We start from the raw sequence: 22,852 nt of genomic DNA on the forward strand, positions 1-22,852 counted from the left end.
AGAAAGGATATTTGTTGAACATCACGGAATCATAATTTCTTAAAATTGTTTTCAAAATAGGTTACCAAAAAGACTTTCAGAAGGCAAAATATGCATCCGTAGCATTTATTAAGGCCAACATGTTCAAAAGAAGGATAGAAAGCAGTTCATAGAAATTTTAAAATTTGGACTAAACATAAGGATCAATGTCGCTTTTGCAGGACGATCGATATTGAATTTGTATGGTATGAAATGTGAGATCCTTGAGCTTTGCAGCTGATGAGACTAGATCTCTGATGCTCACGGTCCGCCAATTCTCGCTGATTTCACCTGTCATGACGCATTTCGGCATTTTGCCATCGGCCCGGACGTACTCCACGATAAATCAAAGACAAAAAACAAAACGCAATTCTCTCGCCCCTTTATCGGGTGTTGATATCTGACTGAACTTGTGCAGAAAAGGACACGATTAAACATCCCACAGGCCCAAAAGAAGATCGGAAACGCCAAAATTGCAATATTTAATTAAAGTGTTGTGAAATAATCGATATTTTTTGAGCAACAACGCGAGAAGCTTAATTTTTGGAAAAGTAACATCTCATGGTGTTCAATTTTGTGTCGGACGGGAGTGGGCGCAGATTGTCATTTGAGAATGCAGGTACATTGGGCGTGTTCCGCGCTGTCCGCCGGCTCGGACTTCGCGGAGTGCGTGTCGCATCGTCTGCGTGAGTGCGTGTCGGCCGTTGGGGCCCGGCCCGAGGCCGGCTCCCGAGGCATGAATGGAAGAGGCGGAGAGCTTTGCGCATGCGCGGGCCGCCCGGCGGACGCCACCATTGAACTGGGCGCCCCCTCCATCCGGCCGGGGCCGACATTCAATCGGGATTCAGTTGGGAAGAGACCGAGAGACGGTAAAGACGATCCCGTTGACTAGAGGCCCCAAGGCACAGCCCCCGGAAGAAAAGCCGCCTCCGACGCCCCCCGAGCCCACGCCCGGATTCCCTTCGCCGGACCCGAGACGAGAGAGAGCCCCGCCGCCCGACGTGACGACCATCAGCCGCATTCTCGAGCGTTCTAGACTCGGCATACAAGATGGCCACCGTAGGCTAACAGTTCCACGAGGCCTTCGCTCACTCCGCACCGCCGTTATCAAAACAAGCTTTTTCTGTCTAACGCAATCATTTTCTCCCTGGACTCTTTTCCGAGTAGAAGTGATAATTTTTTGATATTAGAAAAAGTGTGAAAAGTGTTAGTGCGAGCGAACTATTATGAAAGAGTATGGAGCCGATGTCGAACCAGGTAAATAAGAAATTTTCTCCTTTATTATTTTGGATCGTGTAGGACGATCTGCCGCCACCGGAAAAGAGCGGAGTGGTGGGGGCGGATGTGTCCGGTGATGATAATAGTTTCTTTGGATATCCCATTCACAACTAGGACTGACAGGATATGACGTATCCGCCAAGGTGACTACTCAAGTATTCATTTTTAATTCACAATCCCTTCCCCCGGCTTTGCCCCCTTCCTCCCCGGGACAGATCTAATCGAACGTTCATTCATTTTTGAATACGACCATTCATAAAAAGTCGAAACTATTATCCGCCGGAGCCGCCCCCGGACGGGCCCGCCGATCCCGCCCCTCGGCCCGTCTCTCGTCTTCGGAGCGTCTTCCACGATTTCTTCACCTATTCTTTTTTTTTCTAGATCGGTCAGAAGGAGATATCTACGTCACGTCCTGTCCCGGGAGGCCATATTTGAGGCAGGAGAAACAGGAAGTCCCATTTCCTGCTTCTTCTCGGCCTCTCGTGTTTAATTCTGTCGGGGGGAAGAGAAGAAAAAAGAGGGGTTGATACACGTTTCCCGTCGAGGATTTTTTTAAAAATTCTTTCCACGGGGTGCCTCCGCCCCCCTCGCTCAGCCATCACACATTTTGGCCATGAATGAGTTTGTAAAAGTTTTGCGTTCGTTCGGGAAGGGACAAGAGATAGCTGTTATACAACGGCTGTTCATTCAGTGTCGAGTTGAATGGATTTCCCCCACCAGTCCGACCAATTCATTCCACCCTCCCCGCCCCGGCCGACCTTCTCTCTCGCTCTTTTCTATTCTCATTCTCTTTCGTCCGTCCTTCTTCTCGCCCTTCTTTCACCCGTGCCCCCACGCTCCTTCACCCCCTCGCTCCCTCTCACCACCCTCGGTCCGTTCTTCGCTCGCTCTCTCTCACACTCGCTCTCTCTCCCTCATGCCCTCTCTATCTCCCTCCCTCGGCCGTCCATTCATGGTAAACATCCGGTCGCCGTTTCCTGTACAGTCACTTCACACAATTCCACTCCCTCCCCCCACACGTCCGTCGGCGGAATACCGATCTCCCGTGTAATATTTCTCCGATTATCGACCCACCGGAAATATGTAAAATTAAAGGAGGAAATTTGCTGTTGACCATTTAAGGAGAGGATAAAAGTACAGCCCAGGTAGAGAAAAAAAACCTATTTTTTTCTTTGAAGAATCTGCCGGAAGTCACCCGTTAGATGATTACCCGTTTAGGAAATATTTCAAGCACCGCCTTTCCTCCTCCCCTTCGTCCCGTCATTTAACGATTCAATAAAATTCTCTCTTCCCACGCTCCCGTTTTTGACGAAATTTACCTATCCGAGAGGACGGGTCCATAATCACGATTAATATTTTCAATTCGGCTTAGTTGAGTTTCAATTCTAGTCGAGTGGCCAAAAAGTCATCAGTGAAATGTGCTTCACTTCAAAAAGTACCGACCCACTTGCGTAGGTTTTTAAAACGATTGGCTCAAAGCCCTCTTCTTTTACCAAATATAAAAAAATAATAAAACAATATTGCCCTGTTAATTGCGTATGATGACCAAATATCGGCAGCGTTTTCGAATCCTTCGTCGAATCAATTAAACAATTAAATCGTCAGCCTGATTCCAGAAAGATGTTGGTGTGGTGATGAGTGATGGATCGACCGTGTGTGTTTATGGGTTTAATTATCAGGTATTAGGTCAGACTCAGCATAACGCCCATCTTCATGCCAAGCTTTCTTTTGTTGTATAAACATCCTCGGTGCTGAGCTGGATTATGATTTCTTTTGACGGATAGAAAAAAACTATTACTACATCTAATAATAATTAAATTATCATTTGGCTTTGATCAATACAACCATCTCTCCCGAACGGATGGCCCTTTAGGACGATGATGTTGGCTAAAAGCAAACGTATTTTATGGTTTATATGCATTGATATACAGGGTGTATCAACTAACATAGTTCACCCATTTAATTCCGAAACGATTAACTTGAACAAAAAATGGCTTATACAAACTCCAAGTTAATTTTTGGTGCCAAAAACACCCTGCACGCATCTTCCGTCGCGCATAACTCAGAAATGGTCAGTCCTATAAAAATTTTCCTTTCATTAAAAGTGGCATAAAATAAGCTCTAGAATCGAACTGTACAATTAAAATGTGGCATTCTCATTTAAAATAACAAAGTCAGCGTCATTTCCCAGCTAGATGAGAAAGTATGTTAAAACTGTTACCACCACGCGATTCCTAGCCAAAATTAACGGGTTTGTATAAGACCATTTTTTTATGGTTAAGTTAATCGTTTCCGAATTAAATGGGTGGACTGTAGAAGTTGATACACCCTGTATATTCAAAGGGGGAAAAAGGCGTATTTTGTTATTTCAAACTATCAGTTTTTTTTTAATCGTTGTATAAATTACAGCATGTTATTTTAATGCAAACCAAATTAAATCAGATCAAAAATTCATGAGTTTTAAAACAAACTATTTAATTACGATTGATGGTTTGAAAGAAATCTCACCAAAACACCGGAAAATCATTTAGTTATAGATTAAAATTAAACTAACAATTTATTACCTGGTTTTGCTTTTTATAACGCATCAAGAGGAAAACTAGGTAACAAAAAGTCAGTTAAATTTTAATGTCTTTTGGTCACTCTTATGAGTGTGCTTATTATGTGTATGTGCGTATAATAAGCGATGTGTCATCTCTAGTATTATCGCATCGACTTATTTTGAATAAAATGCTAGAATAAATTGTACATTTAATATAATTTATAAAAATCATAGAATAATATTGGCATTGTGTAGCTTAAAAAATGATACGTACCTAATTTTTCATTGTGGTGCTTCTAACGAGAAAATCTAAGCAAACAACAGAGGATTTGCCCAGAATCTTCCACGCATTTCCTTACTTGCATAATAATCGTATGTAATAAAATTTTCGTTAAAAATAAAAATAAAGAACGGGAGAAAGAAATCAGAAACACGTTTCCGGTAGACGAACTTGAAATTTTTACTTAAAATAAATAGTGTGTAGAGATTAGTGACCGTTAATCGATATCTGAATAAAAATAAATAGTAAAATTTCGAATTATTATGAATGTTTTAAAATACAAAGATAATGTAAAAACTAAACTGATAAATCTAAAATACAGCCGTAATTTATAATTTATCGTTAAGTGTAGTATTTATTAATCGCCAATGAAATATGTTGTGAAGCAACCAAGTTCAGTGTATATAAATCGGAAAGCTTTTACGTGCAGTTTCTATCGCCGATTGTTTCGTTTGTTTTACAATTAAGTCTTGAAAAATTTGCTTGTTCAGAGAGAAGTATTTTTGTTTTTAATAGCATCGATAAAAATGTAAATTTCATTGTTACTTATTATTTATAGTGCATTTCATTACATATTTTTCTTCCAAATCTGCCCACAAGTAATGCGTACGCAAGAAAAGGCATTTGGCGAAAATCTCGAAGAAATTCGTAGGATGTGAGGAGAAAAAATCAATTTCAGTGTTGTTGAGAGTAAACATTTGTGAGGCCAGTATAGTTTCATTTTTATGAATATTTTCATTCAGTTCCAAGTTTTATTTTAAGGGTAAAGGCCGATAAAAGTAATCCGCCACACGTGGAATTTGACTAATTGACCCCTTTTGACCTGCAGTTGCAATAAAACGAAACCTTTCCGAGAAACTGAAGTGATTTTCATCTTCGTCTTGAGTAATTTCGGTTGAAAACGAGTATTAAATAATGCTATTGGAAAGGTGAATTTCTTTTTCGCTGACTTGCACGCCGCCGTTTTCATTCATGGGCATCTACGGCAAAAAAGCATTTCTAAGCAGGTCGCCGGTGAGAAAACAAGTCAGCTATAGATTTCGTACTGTAAAGTATAGAATTTCTCAAAAAATTATACCCGTGTTCGATCGACCGTGAGAAGAACAAATTGGTAGTTTTTCCAAGTTAGATTTCCTTATCGGGGGGGGGGGGAGCCGATGCGAAAATCCGAAAAAATGAAACAAAACTATTAAATGTTAATAACTAATTCAAGAGTCAACTATGGAAAAATTGTAGTGGGGTTTGACTTAATTGTTAAAACATTTAAAATTCCTACATCATCTTGTAGCTGGACGACTGATATTTTGTGCACAATTACTCTAGGCGGGAATTTGATTGTTTTTAAAAAGCATTAATGATTAATAGTGAATAAATTGGTTCAATTAATATTAATTTATATGAAAATAAGGAAGCAAGATGGGTAAATCGTTATTGAAATGATTTGCTTGTCTTTAAGCGTTGGGAAAATATTCGAAATCTTAATTCTTTTTTTCTTATTTTATTTTAAACATCATCTTCGTTGGAAATCTTACAAATTTATTTTTAAATTATGTCTTCAGTCTTAAGTAATACGACTAGATTGTTTTTTCCCTTCAATGTATATATACCCTATTGTATCGTTTCATTTTACATTATCTACATTGAGAAGTTTTTTTTTTAATTTATTTAAACAAGTTTGTTAACGAACTGTATAATTAGGCGTTTAGGTCTCGATTGAGATGTGAAATCTCTCCTTGTTAACATCACTTGATTTTATTTTATTTTATTTGTTAAATTTTTCAAAAATTATCCAGTGAACTAGATGTTCTGTCACATTCAAGTTCGATTTTTTATTGTTTTATTTTTACAAAAGTGGGAATCGCAGACTCCTTTATCGTGAAAACAGGATGTGATATAGGTTTCGACGAGTCCGCAGTAAATTTTTCGAAAACAGTGTCTTTTATCGCAAAACCGCTTCCTTCGAAAGGGGAAAAAATCACACTAGTTAGCAGTTTTTTTTTCGTTTCTCGGAATTACAATCTATCGACAATTTCCTTAATTGTGTTAATTAATTTGCTAGGAGGTTTAGTGATTCGCAATCGGGGATCTGACCATTTCTCGATCGAAATCCGTGCGAAAATAGAGGTGAGAGGAACGTAAAGACGAAGGATCCGACCTGGCCCGGACTGCCTTGTAAGGTCAAACCGAGTTGACACGTGTTGACCCCCTCTTCGAAGCGAAACCTCTTTGAACCGAGGTACACCAGTTCTCCCATGGGCCAAATTTCACGTTTCACCAAAACCGCCGAGGGCCGCTGTAGATCCGATGGAGAAAGAGAACCCTCTCCGGTGAGACCTTGATCGCTTCCGGTATCCTTTATCTCCCTCTACTTCTTCCTCTTTCTCTCTTCTACTTCTTTCTCTGTCCCATTCTTTCTCCCACTCTCGGCGACCCACCCTCGGACCGTGATTCCCGTCCTGTCCTCTTTAACCCTGCAACATAAACGTTTCTATATTGAAGCGTTATTCAGTCTCGTTTTTACCTTTATTTCCATTCTTTTCGATTCTCGTTCAAGCCGCATTCTATTAATAATTGCATCTGGTTCGTTGGCCTCGTGCGATTCTCGAAAAACCGTCCTTTCAAATGATCAAGATGCTTTAATCAAGACTTTAAAAAAAAGGTCAAGAACCAATCGTCGGAGTATAAAATAATGTCTTGCATATAGTGAAAAAATGTGTATCCTTTCTTCACTTCTTTCTTAATGTGATAAGTCTAGACACATGCATTGACCGATCAGCAAGTCATTTTTGTCGGGCACATACCCACCCCTACGGAATACGCAACTTATCGATTGTTCGTCAGTTGAAATGGGAAAAAAGAATCTTAAGATTTGGACTGGGAGTTTGAATTGATTTATAACATAAGCGATATAACTTAGAAAAAAGTCAAGTACGCATAGAAACAAAATTGAAACTAATAATCGAAATAAAATCAAAACTCGATTATAAAAGTGATACAGTATAACATAAGATCATTGTCCAGTCAACAATTGCCCACGTTTTTGTCAAATAATGATGTAAATTTTTTTTCATTCTTGATCCGGCCAAGATCTCTTGGAGGGTTACGACACGTGGCGGTCCCGTTTTTCCCTGCTGGGTTTCACTTTAATTTCTCCTCCTAGTTTCTACACGATGTCGAAATATGGCCATCCCCGCAAAATTATATTATGTAGATCACGTTTCCGGTTGCTTGAAATGTGGGCGTTCTTGCTCTTTATGGACCCTGCGATAGGTTTCGAGCTTTTTCAAATGTCTGTATTTGTTAAGACGGATGTCCAGTTTTAACTTTTGAATATGCGAACGATGTCGATTTTTCTCAAATTCACTTTTCCTCGACGCTCGGGTCCGCGTGTTTTCGCGCACGTCGACACCGCTATAAAAACTTCAATTAAAATTAGTACTTTTGTTTTAATTAATATGCTACACATTACATAACACTGTATCTCGTTTCCCCCCTACTCTGATAAATTTATTCACGTCCGTATGGTTCTAGTTCTAGGTCATTTTCTAATATCAGATCTTTTTATTTATCGCTTACACATCATAGATAATGGATATAATTTATCTTTAAAACGTTTCTGATCTAATAAATGGGAATTACGTTTCAGATGGTAATATCTACGGCTGTTTTTCGGCAAGAAACAAGGTTAGACATAGAAGGGTGAGGGACAATTGGTGTTACTGTAGTCGAAACTTTAAATAATCCTGAAACCACCCTGTATATACAATTGAAAGTCTTATATGAAAATGTTTCTTGAAATCGGTGAGGTAATTTTTGGAGAAAGAAGATAAAAGTTTGTAAATAAAGTGTGTAAAAGTTTATTTATTGAACGGTTTGACATGATACGATAATTTCAATCCATTTTTTATAGAAGGAAATTAGTTACAACACATGCGGAACAAATTGATATTCGTAGGAAGAGTTTTGTTTTCTCAAATAAACATCGGATTTGACTAGGTGTAGTCGATAGATAATTTTCCTTTGGACATTTTCCTTCAGATTTTTATTATAGTGAATGAGGCCTCATAATTTCACGGATCAGTACTACTGTATTTGATTATCTTATTTATAAAGTCTTATTATCTCGATCTCCACATTGTCATCTCGTTCGCATTCCGACGCCCCGGGTCTGTTTTATTTAACGACTCGACTTCGCGTGCTTCCCCTGAGAGCTTGTTAAAAAAGTTTCCCTCGAATTTAACACTGGCCGTCGACGTATTTCTCAGTGATGCCGAGGCACTGAAACTTATCCCGGGCCGAGGGAAAAATGAGAAAGAGATCCTCTCGCACACCGGCCTTAAAAACTTTGTTCGAGGTGGGGGTAAAAAGTCCGTTCCCCGTGTAACACGGGCAGCACTCTTGAGGTCATTTACAAGGACTCTCTCTCATCTCGAATAAATAAACTGTTTTTTCTGCTTTTTCTTTTTTTCTTTTCTTGTTTTTTTTTTCGTGACATCTTTTCCCCTTCTTCATCCGTTGACACTTCTTTTTAAATTCACATCTGCTCTGGAGCGTAATTACTGACCTTCACAACAAATGCAACTATGAAATAGTGTCGGGTTTTCTGCACTGTTATTGACTTAATTTATACGATTATTTTTCTTTTAAAAACAATATCGTATTTTAAAAGTTTATATTTTCAATAAAAATAAAAATTTGCCTCAGCAAAGAATGAAACAGAATTTTCCAGTTATATCTCCTTTTCTCGTGATTTTCAATTTTCACACAGCTTTCCTATAAAACAAAACACTTTTTTTTTAGTTCAAAAGTTCTTTAAACACTATAGAGTCTATAGACTCTTACAAATTCGGTGATATCGGATTGTACTAATCCTATTGATTGTAGTACACTCGTCGTGCAAATTATTTTAGTCGTTCTTACTCCAAAGTGATTGTAACGAAGTGAACTTATCACAAATCGCAGAAAATCGCCTGCTTGCCGGATGTTTACGCCTGTTAGTTTATAGTTATATTTCGGTATGTCTTTCCCGATTTGTGTGAATTGTCCACATGGAAAGACAAACAAAACCAAAAAATATCTATTTGAGTACATTTCGCATCATCGAATCAAAGGTGAAAGATCTTAGTTTATATAGCAGCTACGTTTTGTACAGTGTCTCGAAATCTTGGAAAAATATGTTAATAATCGTGATTTTAGAAGCGTATAATCGCACTATCGTCCGAGATTCCAATTTGTTTGTCAACAAACTCTTCCATACCCCTCTGTCGATCACTCTGCAACAATTTTACAAGTTAAATGTGAAATTTCATCTTGTGTGCTGTGTTGCCGATGAACCCGTAGTTTCAAAAAAGTATTATAGGTCGTTATAATTTGTATTTTTATGTCTTTTCTCGTTAGGCGAATTATTCGGTCAATTTGGCAAGTATTTATCTTCTTATATTTTCGTACATTTACGATTTATATAAGGTGATGAAATGTAATAAGCCAAAAGGCTGCAGTTCTTGGGGAATAGGAACATTTTTGTTGTGTCACATTCCATTTCTCCCCCAATGCGAGTAAATGTGGTTTGGCCGATGTTGAAGGGAGTTTTTTAAGAGTTGATAATCAGAATCAAAGGACAGGCAAGAAGCGGAAAATCGCCAGAAGCCCCTGCATGAGTCGGGATGTGAACTGTTTTTGACTTTTTCTTTACCGAATGGGACACATCTGCCGTCGCGGGTCGAAAGTGAAAATCTAATTATTTTCGTCACGTTTCCAAAAATTGGAAATGGGCGTGTAGAAGAGGATCCGGCTATTCCGGACGGGGAGTAATTAGGCCGGACTGGCCCCCTTGTTAACTTCTATTATGTTGTAAAGCCTGTAAAATCCCTCTTCGGAAAAAGCCCTGACAGGCCAGGACGGTCTGTTATTTCTAGAGAGGAAACGGTCCTCCCTCGTATCCTCTTAATAGGCCGATTTCCGGTTCCACTCCTCTCTTCCAGTCCCACGCTTCCACGGTTCATATTAGGAATCTCACCTTCTGACGTTTTACTAATCGGATTGAGAGGATTTTGAGGTTGAGGTATGTCCGTGAACTCGATTCCGAGTTTTATAATCGGAATCTTTGTAATCGAAATGGGGGAAAAATCGATTTTACACAACATTCATATGTTTGAAAAGGTCATAACCGAGTTTTGAGGGCGCCTTCTCTCCTTGAATCTCATTGACGATGGAGAATCTCGATCATCGACCGATTTCTTTTCAAATTCACTCGCAATGGAAACACATACAATTCTATTTTTTATTAAAAACTCGACATGAAATTAGAAAGTGATATTTTAAATAAAATAGGCCTGTATCAATTCAAAACGATAGTCTTTCATTTAGACATTTCACTCAAGTTCTCATCCTGACAGGTACAAGATCAGTTTATAGTAGAGAAATAAAAATATAACGTGTTCATTAGTTGATTGGGTTTAATTGAACAGTTTCGCAGCATAAAGTAATAGTCGGACAAAAACAGATAGAAATATTAAAAAGTCTATATTTAATTATTTTCAATGTTTCGGCTTATGACTCTTATAATATTGATAATTATAATAATTAACTTTCTATTCGAGTTGAATTTGTGTCCTGATTTGAAATCACGAACTTAGGTTAATTGACTTTTTAAATTGCAACGCCGCCATGGCTCTGTGGCGTTTTGTTTTCTACGAATAAAGCGATTTATTCGTTACCCCATAGAAATAGATTCCGTTACAGAATTTATGCCTAAGGAGAAACTGTCATTATCGTTACAGAACCGATGAGGTGTGGTTTTTAAACTATTCTAAACTCTCGTGTTGCCCAATCGGTTTTACACTTGTTTTTTCTATTCTGTCTATCGATGCAGTGAGATAATTTGTAAAATATCAGACTGAAGAAAGGATAAATTCAGTGTTTTATATCCCGTGGGGTTTGTCAGTTCGTGAACATCCGTTTTCTTTCTGTTAACGATTTTCTTTTTGGCTTAATTCCCGGAATGGAACCGCTAGAAGTAATAATGTTTTCATTTTATTTTTAGAACTAGTTTATTTACGATTTATTATGTATTCTCGTATTGTTTTGACACGTCGACGTGTAACAGTCGACGTATAGAATTTTTACTTAAAAATGGTAAAAACTTGTGGTATGTCGAGTTAATCGAGTACTCGAAAACTTACCCTCTGTGAACATTTATATAGGTTTTTTCCTGTATTAGAGACTTATTTTCTTTCTCTGTCGTATTAATAGGTAAAAATAATTTTTTATTTGGATTATTTTTTTACACCGCGACAGACGTATTTTTCACCTAGACTCCGATCGATTGTACGGGAAGTTTCCTTGTAGGAAAACTTGCCTTTTTCGAAGTGGTTCCGAAGAATTTCGAGACCGGGACTCTCCCCCGGGGAAGGGAAGAGGTGGGCATTCTTGTGTTGGTGTTTGTGAGCGCGTAGGGTTCGGTTTGGACGTCGACGTTGTCGGTTTTAACCGGGATCCATCTGGGACGGCAACATAGCGGTACGACCTGAATGGAAGGAGCAGCAGCCCACTCCCTAAAATTATGCCCCACCTCATTCTCTTTCACGCTCTCCGAGGGACGGACGCACACGCTCGCAGATCTGCCGACTGACGAAATCCCGGCCCACAAAAGGAATCCGGCCGATATCATCTCCACCCTCGGCCCCATTGAAAAAAAGCCCCATTTTCATTTATTGGGCTTTTATTAATGGAACGATCCTTTTTGAAGGTCGGCCCCGCACACGCTTTAAATACACTTTATTGGCATTCCTGCTCAATAGGCGTGTGCCAACTCATTAACGAGATACCGGCCTAAACAGATGTTCGCAAGGTGGACGCCGTGGTTATTTTCAACGTCCGGTCTCTCGAGTAATTGAATATCGTTGTTGGGGTCCGAGTAGTACGCGAGCAGGGCCCTTCCGACGAAAACCAGACATCTGACCTCCTCCTTGTCTATGCCACAATTTTTGGAAATGGCACGTTTTCTACAAACTCTTTTCTTCGTTTTGTGTGAAAAATTACAATCTGGAAGGATTAGCGATTTATTTACGCTTACCTCGGGCCACACGGTATATATTATATTGCGACCTGACGGCATTCCCCTTTGAATTTGGCGATATATTCATTTTCACGTGCTCATCTTGTTAGCAGGATACACAAGATGCATTTTCCTCACAATGCGTGTTCCAAAGCCAGAAAGAAGAATGTGTACCTACCCTTCGAACACAGTGATTTGGACATTTATTGGGCAGGAGTAGTTAAAGTAAACAATCTACTATCCAAATTAAAATCTATCTTTATTTGATAATATTAACAAAGAAATGAGTAGTAATTTGTAAGTCGGGTTCGAATGAAAGGCCGCTGGATTCGAACCAGGGACCTTTACCTTACAGTTATGACCGCCGTGTCAACTCCTAAACCGATACGACCACAGATGCCCCCTCTTTAGTAACACTTCATTCTGTACAATTGAATGTTACATCGCAATATTTTTTCTCTTTCTGATTTCAACAGCTGGATTAAATCGAAAGAAATCTTTTCACTTTCAAACAATCAATCGAATAAATTGAAAAATAATCTCTGATTAAAATATAATTAACCTTTTCCACTCTCTCTGATTCAACAGTAAAATTAGAGCTGAAACTTTTTTTTGTCCTGTTACAAATTCTAAGAGTAAACGGTTAATGACCCGTTAATCACGCTTTAATTTTCACTTTTTGTAAATGATGGTTCTACTCACGGATTTGTTGGTTACAACTATCCAGATTTCAAGCATTAAACGCTCATCATCAGGTTGAAGGTGTTACAAACACATTTATGCTTGAAATCCAGATAGTGGTAAACAACAAATCTGTGAGTAGAACCATCATTTACAACAAGTAAATCTACATTCTCACCCCACCTTCATCATTTCTGAGCTTTAATTTTTGTCCAAATCGGCTATTCTTTATCATTTAACTGTTATACTAAAATAGGAATGTTATCGTTTCGATTTGATTTAACTCATAAATTCATCACTCGTTCAGACTAATTAGAGCATTCGTTGCAACGGCAGTTAAATTAACGTTTATGCGAGAGAAAAAAAAAAGATTAATCAATTTAAACTTGGTAGTGATTCTAATATTTAGACTGGGAAGAATAATTTTCAATTGCATATTTCTTAACAGGAAACGATTTTGCTGATGGATAATTTTAATTTGAGCTTTCCTGGGTTCCGCACATTCTTTTGCAATTAATTAATTCCTTTCCCAAGTCATTATCATCGCGGAGGCAGGTCGATACTTTGTTTCCTCGACTCCGTGATGGTGTGAAATCGGCAAACGCATTCCACGATTTGTTTAACAATTTGTCACGTACCGTTAACGCTTAATGGAAGGATTGAGCAATCGGGGGAGGCCGATTTGCTTTTCCTTCTTTATGAAAATTTTGATTGTTCCGGGAGTTTATTCATCATGTCATAAAAGCCACGTCAAATCGATCGACTCTCTACGAACAAACTTCATCGTTTTATTGTGTATATTATATCAAAATATGGAATATCGGTGTTATTCTGCGTTGCGTGTATGATTTTTTTTATGTGTTTATTTTCTATATACTCTTGAAATGAGTATCTAATTGTCAATTGACACGTTTATAAATTATTGACTTTCTCGAGCGTTAATCAAGTATCACCAGTTTTATTTATTTAGACTCGATGCACTCTAAAATATACAACAATTTATTGAAGTAGATGCTTCGAAGGTGTAAACACCTGTAATCGCTCGTCCAGTTTAATCAGAGAGTAAATATTTGCGATTAGCTCGACGCCTAACTGTCTTTCCCATTTTATTATGTTATTTACGGGCTGGATTTGAATAATTAGGCAAGGCTCACGAAGATGACAATTTTTTAATTCTTGAAACGGTTCGATTGTCGTCGAAATTGTCGTTCAATATGATGAAAAATAAGAACGAGTAAGTCGATATATATTAGAACAATACCAGGTTACACGCGAATTGGAGTGGTTTTGTTCTCACATTTCCAAAACCCATCAGGGTATCGATTCTTTGATTAATCGGAACGTCCGCTCAAAATAACAATTTTCCGATAGACTCGATTTTGGTTTTGACCGTGGAGAAGTGATTGAGTGTTTTTTTCTCTCTCCCAACGGACCCTTGTGTTTAGACATTTGTTACATAACTGGGTGGACCAATAATAAACAGTTACGATTAGATTACATTTTGCTTCGATTATAATAACGGTGTGTAGTCGATTTAATTCCATATCTTTTCTGAATCGAAAATAGAACTTTAGCTTTTCACAGTCTGACTCATTTTTGGCATAATTATAATTCATTTATATAGCCCGGGCTATTTCCGGATATATTTTTCTTTAGCGGGTGTATTAGTCAATGGCGAGGGGAAGGAGATTAAAAATAGAGAGTCTAGCGTGCGAGCAGACGCTGTTTTCGAGGCTTTTTAATGTTCAAAAGGTGGCAGGCCGGCAATCTATGCTTGCAGCAGTCTTATCCCATTGCTGTGTTCATTCTGTCAACTTTGATGTTATTACATCTTTACAAATAGTCCCGAGTTTAAAGCAACGTTTTATTTGTTCAAATGCCACGAGGAGCTTAATTTTGGTGTATCACTTAATTGCTTACATTTTTTCTGCGGAAAAACAAAACAAAAAACAATGACATTTCTCGTCTTGTGATAACTTGGCAACAATGCTTGGTTAAATTGTCGTTTGAACAGACGGGGCGAGGCGGGGAGGTCTAATTAATTTATGATTAATTAGAACGTAAAAGAATATGATTTAACCGTGAATATGTAATTGTCATTTTTAATTATAAACCCAGGGCAAAAATAATTGTTGATCTACTCGTATATATTAAAATGGTTCGGCTTGAAAATGTCAGCAACGCACAATCAAAGAAAGATTAATTCGATTAATTTACGACAAAGCGCAGTTGTCACAGCATAATCAATCAATCTGAATGTAATATTGAAAAATTTAATATACTCGAGATTGGAAATTGTAATTTCCTGGCTAGCGATTATTTTCTGACGTATTTTATATTTTTTTAATGCGGCATTTAATTGTGTCCTTTGAAAGTCTGCCTATAATCCCAACAATTGTTAAATGAATATTTAGGCTGTTTTGTGATGAAATACCAGCAGTTCAGTTAAAGGGTTCAGTTAAGTTCTCTGGCCTGCATCGCAGAGCTGTAACTCCTTTGACTGACTGACTGTAGGCTGGTGAAACGGGCTGATCGGTTATTGCATTTTAATCCAGATTATTTAGCTTAACTTGACATTTTAAACTTGTTTGTAATATTAAATTGTAAATTAGGTAGTTTGATTTGAAGTATGTGCGAATAACGAATTGTTGTTTCTGTCTTACAGGTGTAGGTGGAGATGGCCAAAAGCGGAGTGAGTCTCACAGCTCCGAGACCGATAGGTCAGCGAGCGGCAAACGAATACATTGAGACACCACTTCCGAGGCTACACCAGCCCCATCCGACGCAGAGGCTACGCCAGCAACACCTACCATTGCAAGAGGAAGGAGGAGAAGGGAGGCATTCTAGACACCACCTTCCGGATAATAACAATAAGAAAGATGTACTCGTACCAGTGCACAGGACTCAACCTTCGAAACCGGCGCCACCGTTGCTCCAGCAGGACAATTCGATCATTTGTTCGGAGTGCGGGAGGTGCAGGTGCGAATCGTGTCGGAATCCAGCAGAACCGCCATCTGCATGGCTCTGCCGGGATTTATGCTACTGTTCGCCGGAATCCTGCGTGGATTATGCCTCGTGCCTTTGCTGCGTCAAGGGCATCATGTACCACTGTTCGACGGAAGGGCAGGCCTACTCGAGAGACCCGTGTTCCTGTTCGAGCGCGGGTTGGCTCCCGAGGTGGGCCTGTTTAGGTTTTACGGCGTTATTTTTCCCATGCCTTTGTTGTTATTGCCCTTTAAAAGCGTGTTCGGACTCGTGTACGTCCGCGTATGTCGCTTGTTCCCGCCGGGGGTGTTCCTGTGACGCGGCCTAAGAGCAGTCACACTCCCCCGAAGAACAAAAAATCATCAACAAACGACAAAGTTTCCCCCCTCGCCACCCCTTCCTCAAAACCTTTACGGAACAAAACAGTATTATCTAGTCGCTCCTCCCCTCTCAAGACGTAAGAAAAGGGAAGAAGAAACAACTTGTACATAATGCATATAATTTATTTAACATGCATTTAATTTTTATATATATATATATACTTGAGAAAAAATAAAAAAAATAAACCTTATAAATAAATTCTTACCCAATCTTTATATACATATGCGTATAGAACGGCAAAACATCACAAGAATTTGAGGCGTCTTTTAACTCATTCTAATGTCAATCTAATTTATTTTGCAANCCTAGGATTTCTGTGTGGTAACAATTTATTTATATAAAGTCAAATTTATGCTTCGAAAAAGCATAATTATTGTATATACCCTATAAATAATATATACATATATTCATATATATGTATATGTATATATATAGTCTATATATATAATTAAAAAATGTAAACATGTAAACGTTAACAAATATATAAAATAACAGAACATTTAATTTATCTATATTTGTGTTTTATTTTATTCGCATTATTTTTGATTCACTCCCTTTATTATTTTTATGGCATTAGCTAATAATGGAGGATAATCTTTGCCACTGGTCTTCATTCAACCGAAATAATTAAACACCACCATTTAACTGTTATATTTCAAATTAAGAGACATTATTTAATTATTATTTATATTTAAGAAATATTTTATCTAACCATTCTCATCCTAAAAGTGGTGCTTTTTGGTTATACGTTGCATGTTGTAGAATTAGTAAAACGTAATGTGAATTTGGAGTTTAGAAAATCATGATTAATCCATATTTGTTACAATTAGTAAGAAGAGCGGATTCATTTTTTCTTTTGATATTTGTGATTTAAACGACTACCTTAGAATGTGATAATACGTACCAAAGTGTTATATCAGTTATAAATATATGTAGTCAAATAAATGACATTTCAAAGGGATTTGAAAATTTTACTTTGTTTATTAGTTTGAAACGTTTTTAACGACAAATTTTTATATTGACGACCTACTTGATGACTTCTAATATTTTACTTTTGTAGACCAACTCTGGGCCGTTATTACTCAGTGAAAGTGAGCTATAGAGTTCAACAGACTTAGAAAAATTGGCTTATCGAGTACATACTAATACTTAAAAGAAAATGGTCAGAATGTTTAAAAATTAAAAACTGGTTTATTTAATAACTTGTGAAGATATTTATTATCAACTGGCTGTCATTAAATTGAAGCTGACATGTTAATACAAATGACCTACACAACAGCTACAAAATAATTTATTAAAATTAAACCAAACTCTAAGTTTCCAAGTCATAAAAGACAATTTCGTTACCCCAATAATTATATTCGTTTCTTTATGAGTGGGTGTATTCAAGGTGCTCCTAAAAATGGTTATGACACGTTGAGTACACACCCTTTTTCTCATAAATGGACATTGATTAATTAAAAAATACACAACAAAAATCATAATTTTGACTTGTATTTTTTCCACTAAGTTATTCCAATAAGAATGGTGAATTTTTTAAGACTTTTGGTTTGATTTTCTTACCAGAGAGCGAATTGAAAGACAATTTATCTATAAACACTTTATCAAAGCAAACAGTTTCTCATAAGTAGAAAAACAATAGTGAATTAGTTTTTCGTAAAGAAGAAGTCCATGAATCAATACCAATCATCCCTTAGACGCTGATATACGGCAATTAAAAAAATCAATAGTTTTTTCCACATAGGAATTGATAAATTCTGGAATAACCTATAGTATAGGTTATATTTATAGGTTAGTTATCGAGAACTATGAAAAAATAGGGTAAAATGGAACGGATTTTGATTGATGGTCTGTCACCTAACCGCACCATCAATACGAATCAGTTACATTCTACCCTATCTTCTCTTAGTTCTCGATTCATCTGCGATGGCGACTTCAATGCGAAGTTCTTTTTCAAAATATCCTGTCCCAATAATGTATTATCATCGCCCCATCTCAACCGACATATTGCCAACATCTCCGTTCAAAAGATCTGATCTGCTTGACTACTTAATCTGTTCCAACATTATATCCTCATACACTGACTGTTTAAGACTATATTCGGATCACAGCCCTGTCATCACACTCGACATCAATCCCCCACCTAACATATAAACGGAAGTTAATGGAACTTGTTTCGAGACTCACTAGAACACAAACCAGACCAAAACATCACTTAAAACACCTCAACAATTAGGCGATACTATAGAACATTTGACTAACTCTACTCTGAACCGACTAAATATTCAAAAATACCACAAAATTTATCTCCTCACTTGCAAGAATTGATAACCTGTAAACGGAGAGCGCGAGCTAGTTGGCATCGCAGCAGATACCCTTCTAACAAGAGACTTTTCAACCAATTAACTAGACACCTAACAAATGTACAAAACTCTTTAATGACCAAGACTCCAATTCACGCAATCCTTACCACCGAAGACATGCCCTAATGGACAGCATCAAAGAAAATTCTTAGGTAAAAACAAACATTCTTCACACCCCCTACAACGTGAAGTTGGATATTGGGGTCAAATCTGACGAAGAAAAAGGCCAAGTTCTGGCACTGCACCTCTCGGCAGTTTTCACTCAGTACATTGTCATACAAGACCTTCAGCACACAGAACAATTGCAGTTTATTTTAAACATGTCTCAACGCTCTCTTATTAGTAAGCGTAGAGGATGCCATCATGCGTTTTCGGAAAGTGGAATACTTCAAATATTTGGGTTCCGTAATTGAATACCAAGGGGGAACACTGAAGAAATTGACCGAAGGACCTTGAATGGAAGAGCAGGCCGTTTGAGCTCACTCTGTCCTTCCTGTCGGCAAATAGATAAGGATCCAAAAAGTCATATACATTGAATTTTTTTGTATCTTAAGGATTTTGGGCAATGAATAAAGTAGAAAATACAAGACGTTTTAAGCCCTAGAAATGGTCTTGTGGAGTCGATCTGACATAAGCTCTAGATTGCCGAGGATGCGTCATTCAGATATATTATGGAAGAGATTGAAATCCTTGTTAATATGCTCGCAATTAATACAGGAAAAAGTGTCATGTGGAGAGAATGGGATAGGGGGATGATTAGGAAAGGAAAACCGAGGAGTAAATGACGGTAGAAAAGAATTTGGCCAAGCATGTTCTGACCGGGAAACAAGTCAAACATTCCTGGAGAATTCAAACAATAACATTTAAAATCTACGGACAACGTACGTAACAATATACACACGCACATTTATATCGGGTTTTAATAAGCAAGCATTTATTTTACCACTTTTACATATTTATAGTCATGAGGGTAAAAAGAGAAATGTTTGTTAGAGAAAAAGTTCAAAAAGTATATAAATATAGGAGATTGTGTTTCAATCATCATTGTTCATAATTCAAACAAATACTAGTCAAGAACAAGAGCTTTGAGGATATGAATCGTTTATTCAGCAAGGCGAGGAATGAATATCTTGCGGGCAGGCCATCTGAGATAAAAATTGCACTATGGTTCTTACAGGGCGGCCGGTCATGAGCCCCTTCCTGTAGTAGATTGGGCAGTCTTCGGCTTCTCTTCCGGTCCCGCTTATGTCGATATACGCGAAATCGACCTTAGGAGCAAATTCCTGAAAGGTTGAAGATTGATAAATAGATTTAATGTTGCCATTAGGGAATCTTGCGCTGTTTTTCACCATTGTCGACATATCGACGAGTTCACAACACTTTAATTTATAAGTTTTAATTTTAAGTATATAATTAAAAAGTGACATTGAATATATTATAGGACATATATCAGGTAACATAGAATTACAAATTATAAAATGTGGTTAAATAATAAGCCCGGGTTCCACTGTACAAAAATTTTCTCGGATTTTTGCCTATCGTATCAGGGGTTATCAGATTCGTTACTGATCCCAAAAGCGAAACTCGATTGGGCGATCGACTGGATTTCGTCTATCGTAAATCCGCGTCACTCGAAAAAAGACGATTTCTTTGGTTATGTCGGCTTCAAAGGCAAATTTCTAATGGCAAATGCATACTCATAAGTAACCGTAACACTTGTGACTTCTATGTCCAACGAGGCTTTTTACAACAATCGTATTAACTAACAACCAAATCAACTTATTTTTAAAAATCCATATGGAAGAAATGATGGAAACTGACAAGGAGGAATGCTGCTGCTTTGCAAAGAGGCGCGCCCCTTTCTAGGCCGACATTGTCCACATCGACTGTCGGGAGTTCTGGAAAAAAAAGATATTTAAAAAAATAAAAAATAAATAATAATTAAGTCTCGCTCAACCTGTAACGTTTTTGGTAAAATGATCCCAAAATGGCATCCTCCATACGCGATCTCCCGTTTCCGCAGCTGCTTTTTTCAGTTCCCTCCAGACGACGTCGGATGTAGAAAATGTCGGAGAAGCCACGGAGCCCATAGCCATGGTCTCTCCACCTGTAATGACGATAGAGTTAAGATTATCTGGGGGCCATGCTCGACAGACGCAGACGCACTTGTGAGCGTCGCGATGTTAATGACGAGGCATGGGCTGAAGGATGCCGCGTGGATCAAAGCCGAGGACAGTGTCACTCGCCCTGCGTATGCCGGATTTTCGATTTTGATCGATCTGCCGGTTTTCGTGAGGACGACGTCGCCCGGTTTGACAGCAGCACCGCCGGGCATGTTTTCCATGAGGGGGATCAAACCGTTCACGTTTATCGGCAGGTTGAGCACAGCCAGTGCTTTCATTATACCGACGATGGCTGCACCCCCGGCCACGTCCGCACGGTGTTCGCCCATCCCTTCGCAGGGCCTCAAGCAGAGGCCGCCTGAGTCAAACGTCATCCCTTTCCCTGTAATCGCAAGTTTTAATTGTCTGCATTCGAAAGTCGAGGTGGAGTTTCTACCGATTAAAATGACGGGCTTGTCGTCTTCGCTACCGCCGCAGTAACTCAGCTCCAGAAAGAGCGGTGCATGACAAGAACCCCGAGCTACAGCGAGAGCCGGTATCATCTGTTTGTCGTCCATCCAATCTCTATCTTTGATTTCGACCGAAACTCCACAAGGGCATAGAATTTCCACCGCCGACTAGGGGAGAAAGAACAGATTATGCCAATTTTTTTTATCTTAAATGTATTTACGTCCACCTGTGAGAATCCCATCGGTGTTTTTATGTTGGCTGGTTTTTCGGCTAACATCCTAGCGATATTTTGGCATTCCGCTTTGGCGTAACCTCGATTCCACTCTTCGCTACAAGTTATCCATGGAAGGAAACAAAGCACGATTGTTATTTCTTTAAACGACCACTTCCGAGTCGTTTGTGGGCATACTTACTCCGCCGACGGGTTGAAGAAATCGATCGTGCATTCTGTCTTCTGTCTATTTTTTTGTTTCAAATCTTGGTACCTCCAAGTGGCGAGCAATGCCCCTTCAGCAGCCGCCCCCGCGTTCCTGAACGCTTCGACGAAAATCTTTTCTATCCCGCTGTCTTGGAGGGCTCTCGCCCCGGCAGCCGCTGCCACTCTGATGGATTCTTTGCACTGATCGAGGTTCTCGGTCTCCGAATAGGTCTTCGACGGCTCTCCAAGAGATGCGACGGCGGTCGCTGAGAATTGGTCGCTGATGTTATGCAACAGTTTCGCTTTCCCCTCCGAAAGTTTGAACCTAAGGCCACGTCCTCTTGTAAGTCGCAGGGACGAGGGAATGGTAAAGTCACTCACCTTTCCATAATGTACTTAATTCTTCCTCCGTAGTCGTTGTCGTACGCCTCCCCCGAGTTGGTCAACATCTGCTTCCCGTTGCAGTCCTGATAAATGCCGATCACCAACCCCGACTAAAACACAACTTTGGCGTGTCACGGAAAACATCTTATGCGAATTTTACCAATTAGACCCACACGAGTAAAACAGTGGGAGTCTGTTCAAAATAAGGCGACCTACCCTCTTCTCGGATTGGCACTCCTCGGGAATAGAAGAATATCTCCTGTTGAAAAATTTTGTCGCAAAACTCACTTTAGAACGAAGCATTTTTTTTTTCAATTTGTTTTAACTACGTAAAATTACAATAAATTTCGACAGAAAAAATTTAGCACTCCAAAAGTACAACTGAAAATTTAGGCATGTACAAAGCAATACCAAAATCTAAATATTCGGTCACATGAGTTTAATTTAGACAGAACACGTGTCAAAATTTATCGCCATTAAAAAAATATAAAAAAATAAATTCAAATTTGTCGTTAAAATTATATGGAATGATCGCATTTTCTTCGTTAATGACATTATTGTTTAATGAATAGTTCTTACATTGATATTTAATATTTCATTTCGTGTCGTTTGTGCTTATCTTGGACTACAATTAACAAAAATTAACACCAAATTATGCAGCTTCGTGTAATTTTGTAATTTTCTATATTGCCTAAATAACGAAAAGCTTGTCTTAAACGTTCTTTCGTGTACCTGTAGGTTGGTCGTTTCCGATCATTTTGTACTGCACACCCTCGCTATTTTGACCTGTTAGACGTGTTTCTCTCTAGGACCCAGAACTGAAGATGGCGAGTAGCCGAAACATGAAAGACATCGGCAGAATGATCGGAAACGGCTAAAGAACATCAAGGCGC

The 22,852-nt window shown here is 38.5% G+C and overlaps 2 protein-coding genes across 5 annotated transcripts; one reads left to right on the plus strand and one right to left on the minus strand.

Moving 5' to 3' along the window:
- Positions 1-853: 853 nt before the first annotated feature.
- On the plus strand, positions 854-16,524 carry LOC106672387 (protein sprouty homolog 3). Of its 3 annotated transcripts, none has more exons than XM_014403770.2 (2): positions 854-1,275; positions 15,521-16,524. In XM_014403770.2, exon 2 carries the CDS (start codon positions 15,533-15,535, stop codon positions 16,166-16,168), a length of 636 nt encoding a protein of 211 aa, XP_014259256.1. In that variant the 5' UTR covers positions 854-1,275; positions 15,521-15,532; the 3' UTR covers positions 16,169-16,524. The 3 variants fall into 3 exon arrangements, with proteins under 3 accessions (XP_014259256.1, XP_014259257.1, XP_024083942.1); XM_014403771.2 differs by lacking the exon at positions 854-1,275 and adding an exon at positions 1,322-1,439; XM_024228174.1 differs by lacking the exon at positions 854-1,275 and adding an exon at positions 2,223-2,441.
- A 3,144-nt stretch (positions 16,525-19,668) lies between these two features.
- LOC106672402 (cytosol aminopeptidase-like) lies at positions 19,669-22,434 on the minus strand. 2 transcript variants are annotated; one of them, XM_014403798.1, is made up of 9 exons: positions 22,176-22,434; positions 21,957-22,069; positions 21,571-21,900; positions 21,384-21,486; positions 21,144-21,324; positions 20,751-21,089; positions 20,542-20,691; positions 20,406-20,482; positions 19,669-19,867 (listed from the first exon to the last, which is right to left on the minus strand). In XM_014403798.1, exons 1-9 carry the CDS (start codon positions 22,260-22,262, stop codon positions 19,691-19,693), a joined length of 1,557 nt encoding a protein of 518 aa, XP_014259284.1. In that variant the 5' UTR covers positions 22,263-22,434; the 3' UTR covers positions 19,669-19,690. The 2 variants fall into 2 exon arrangements, with proteins under 2 accessions (XP_014259284.1, XP_014259285.1); XM_014403799.1 differs by having other exon boundaries at positions 22,135-22,375.
- Positions 22,435-22,852: the final 418 nt, after the last annotated feature.

The sequence above is a fragment of the Cimex lectularius genome, unplaced genomic scaffold (genome assembly GCF_000648675.2).
Source record: "Cimex lectularius strain Harlan isolate CLEC.00 unplaced genomic scaffold, Clec_2.1 scaffold230, whole genome shotgun sequence".
Lineage (NCBI taxonomy): Eukaryota > Metazoa > Arthropoda > Insecta > Hemiptera > Cimicidae > Cimex > Cimex lectularius.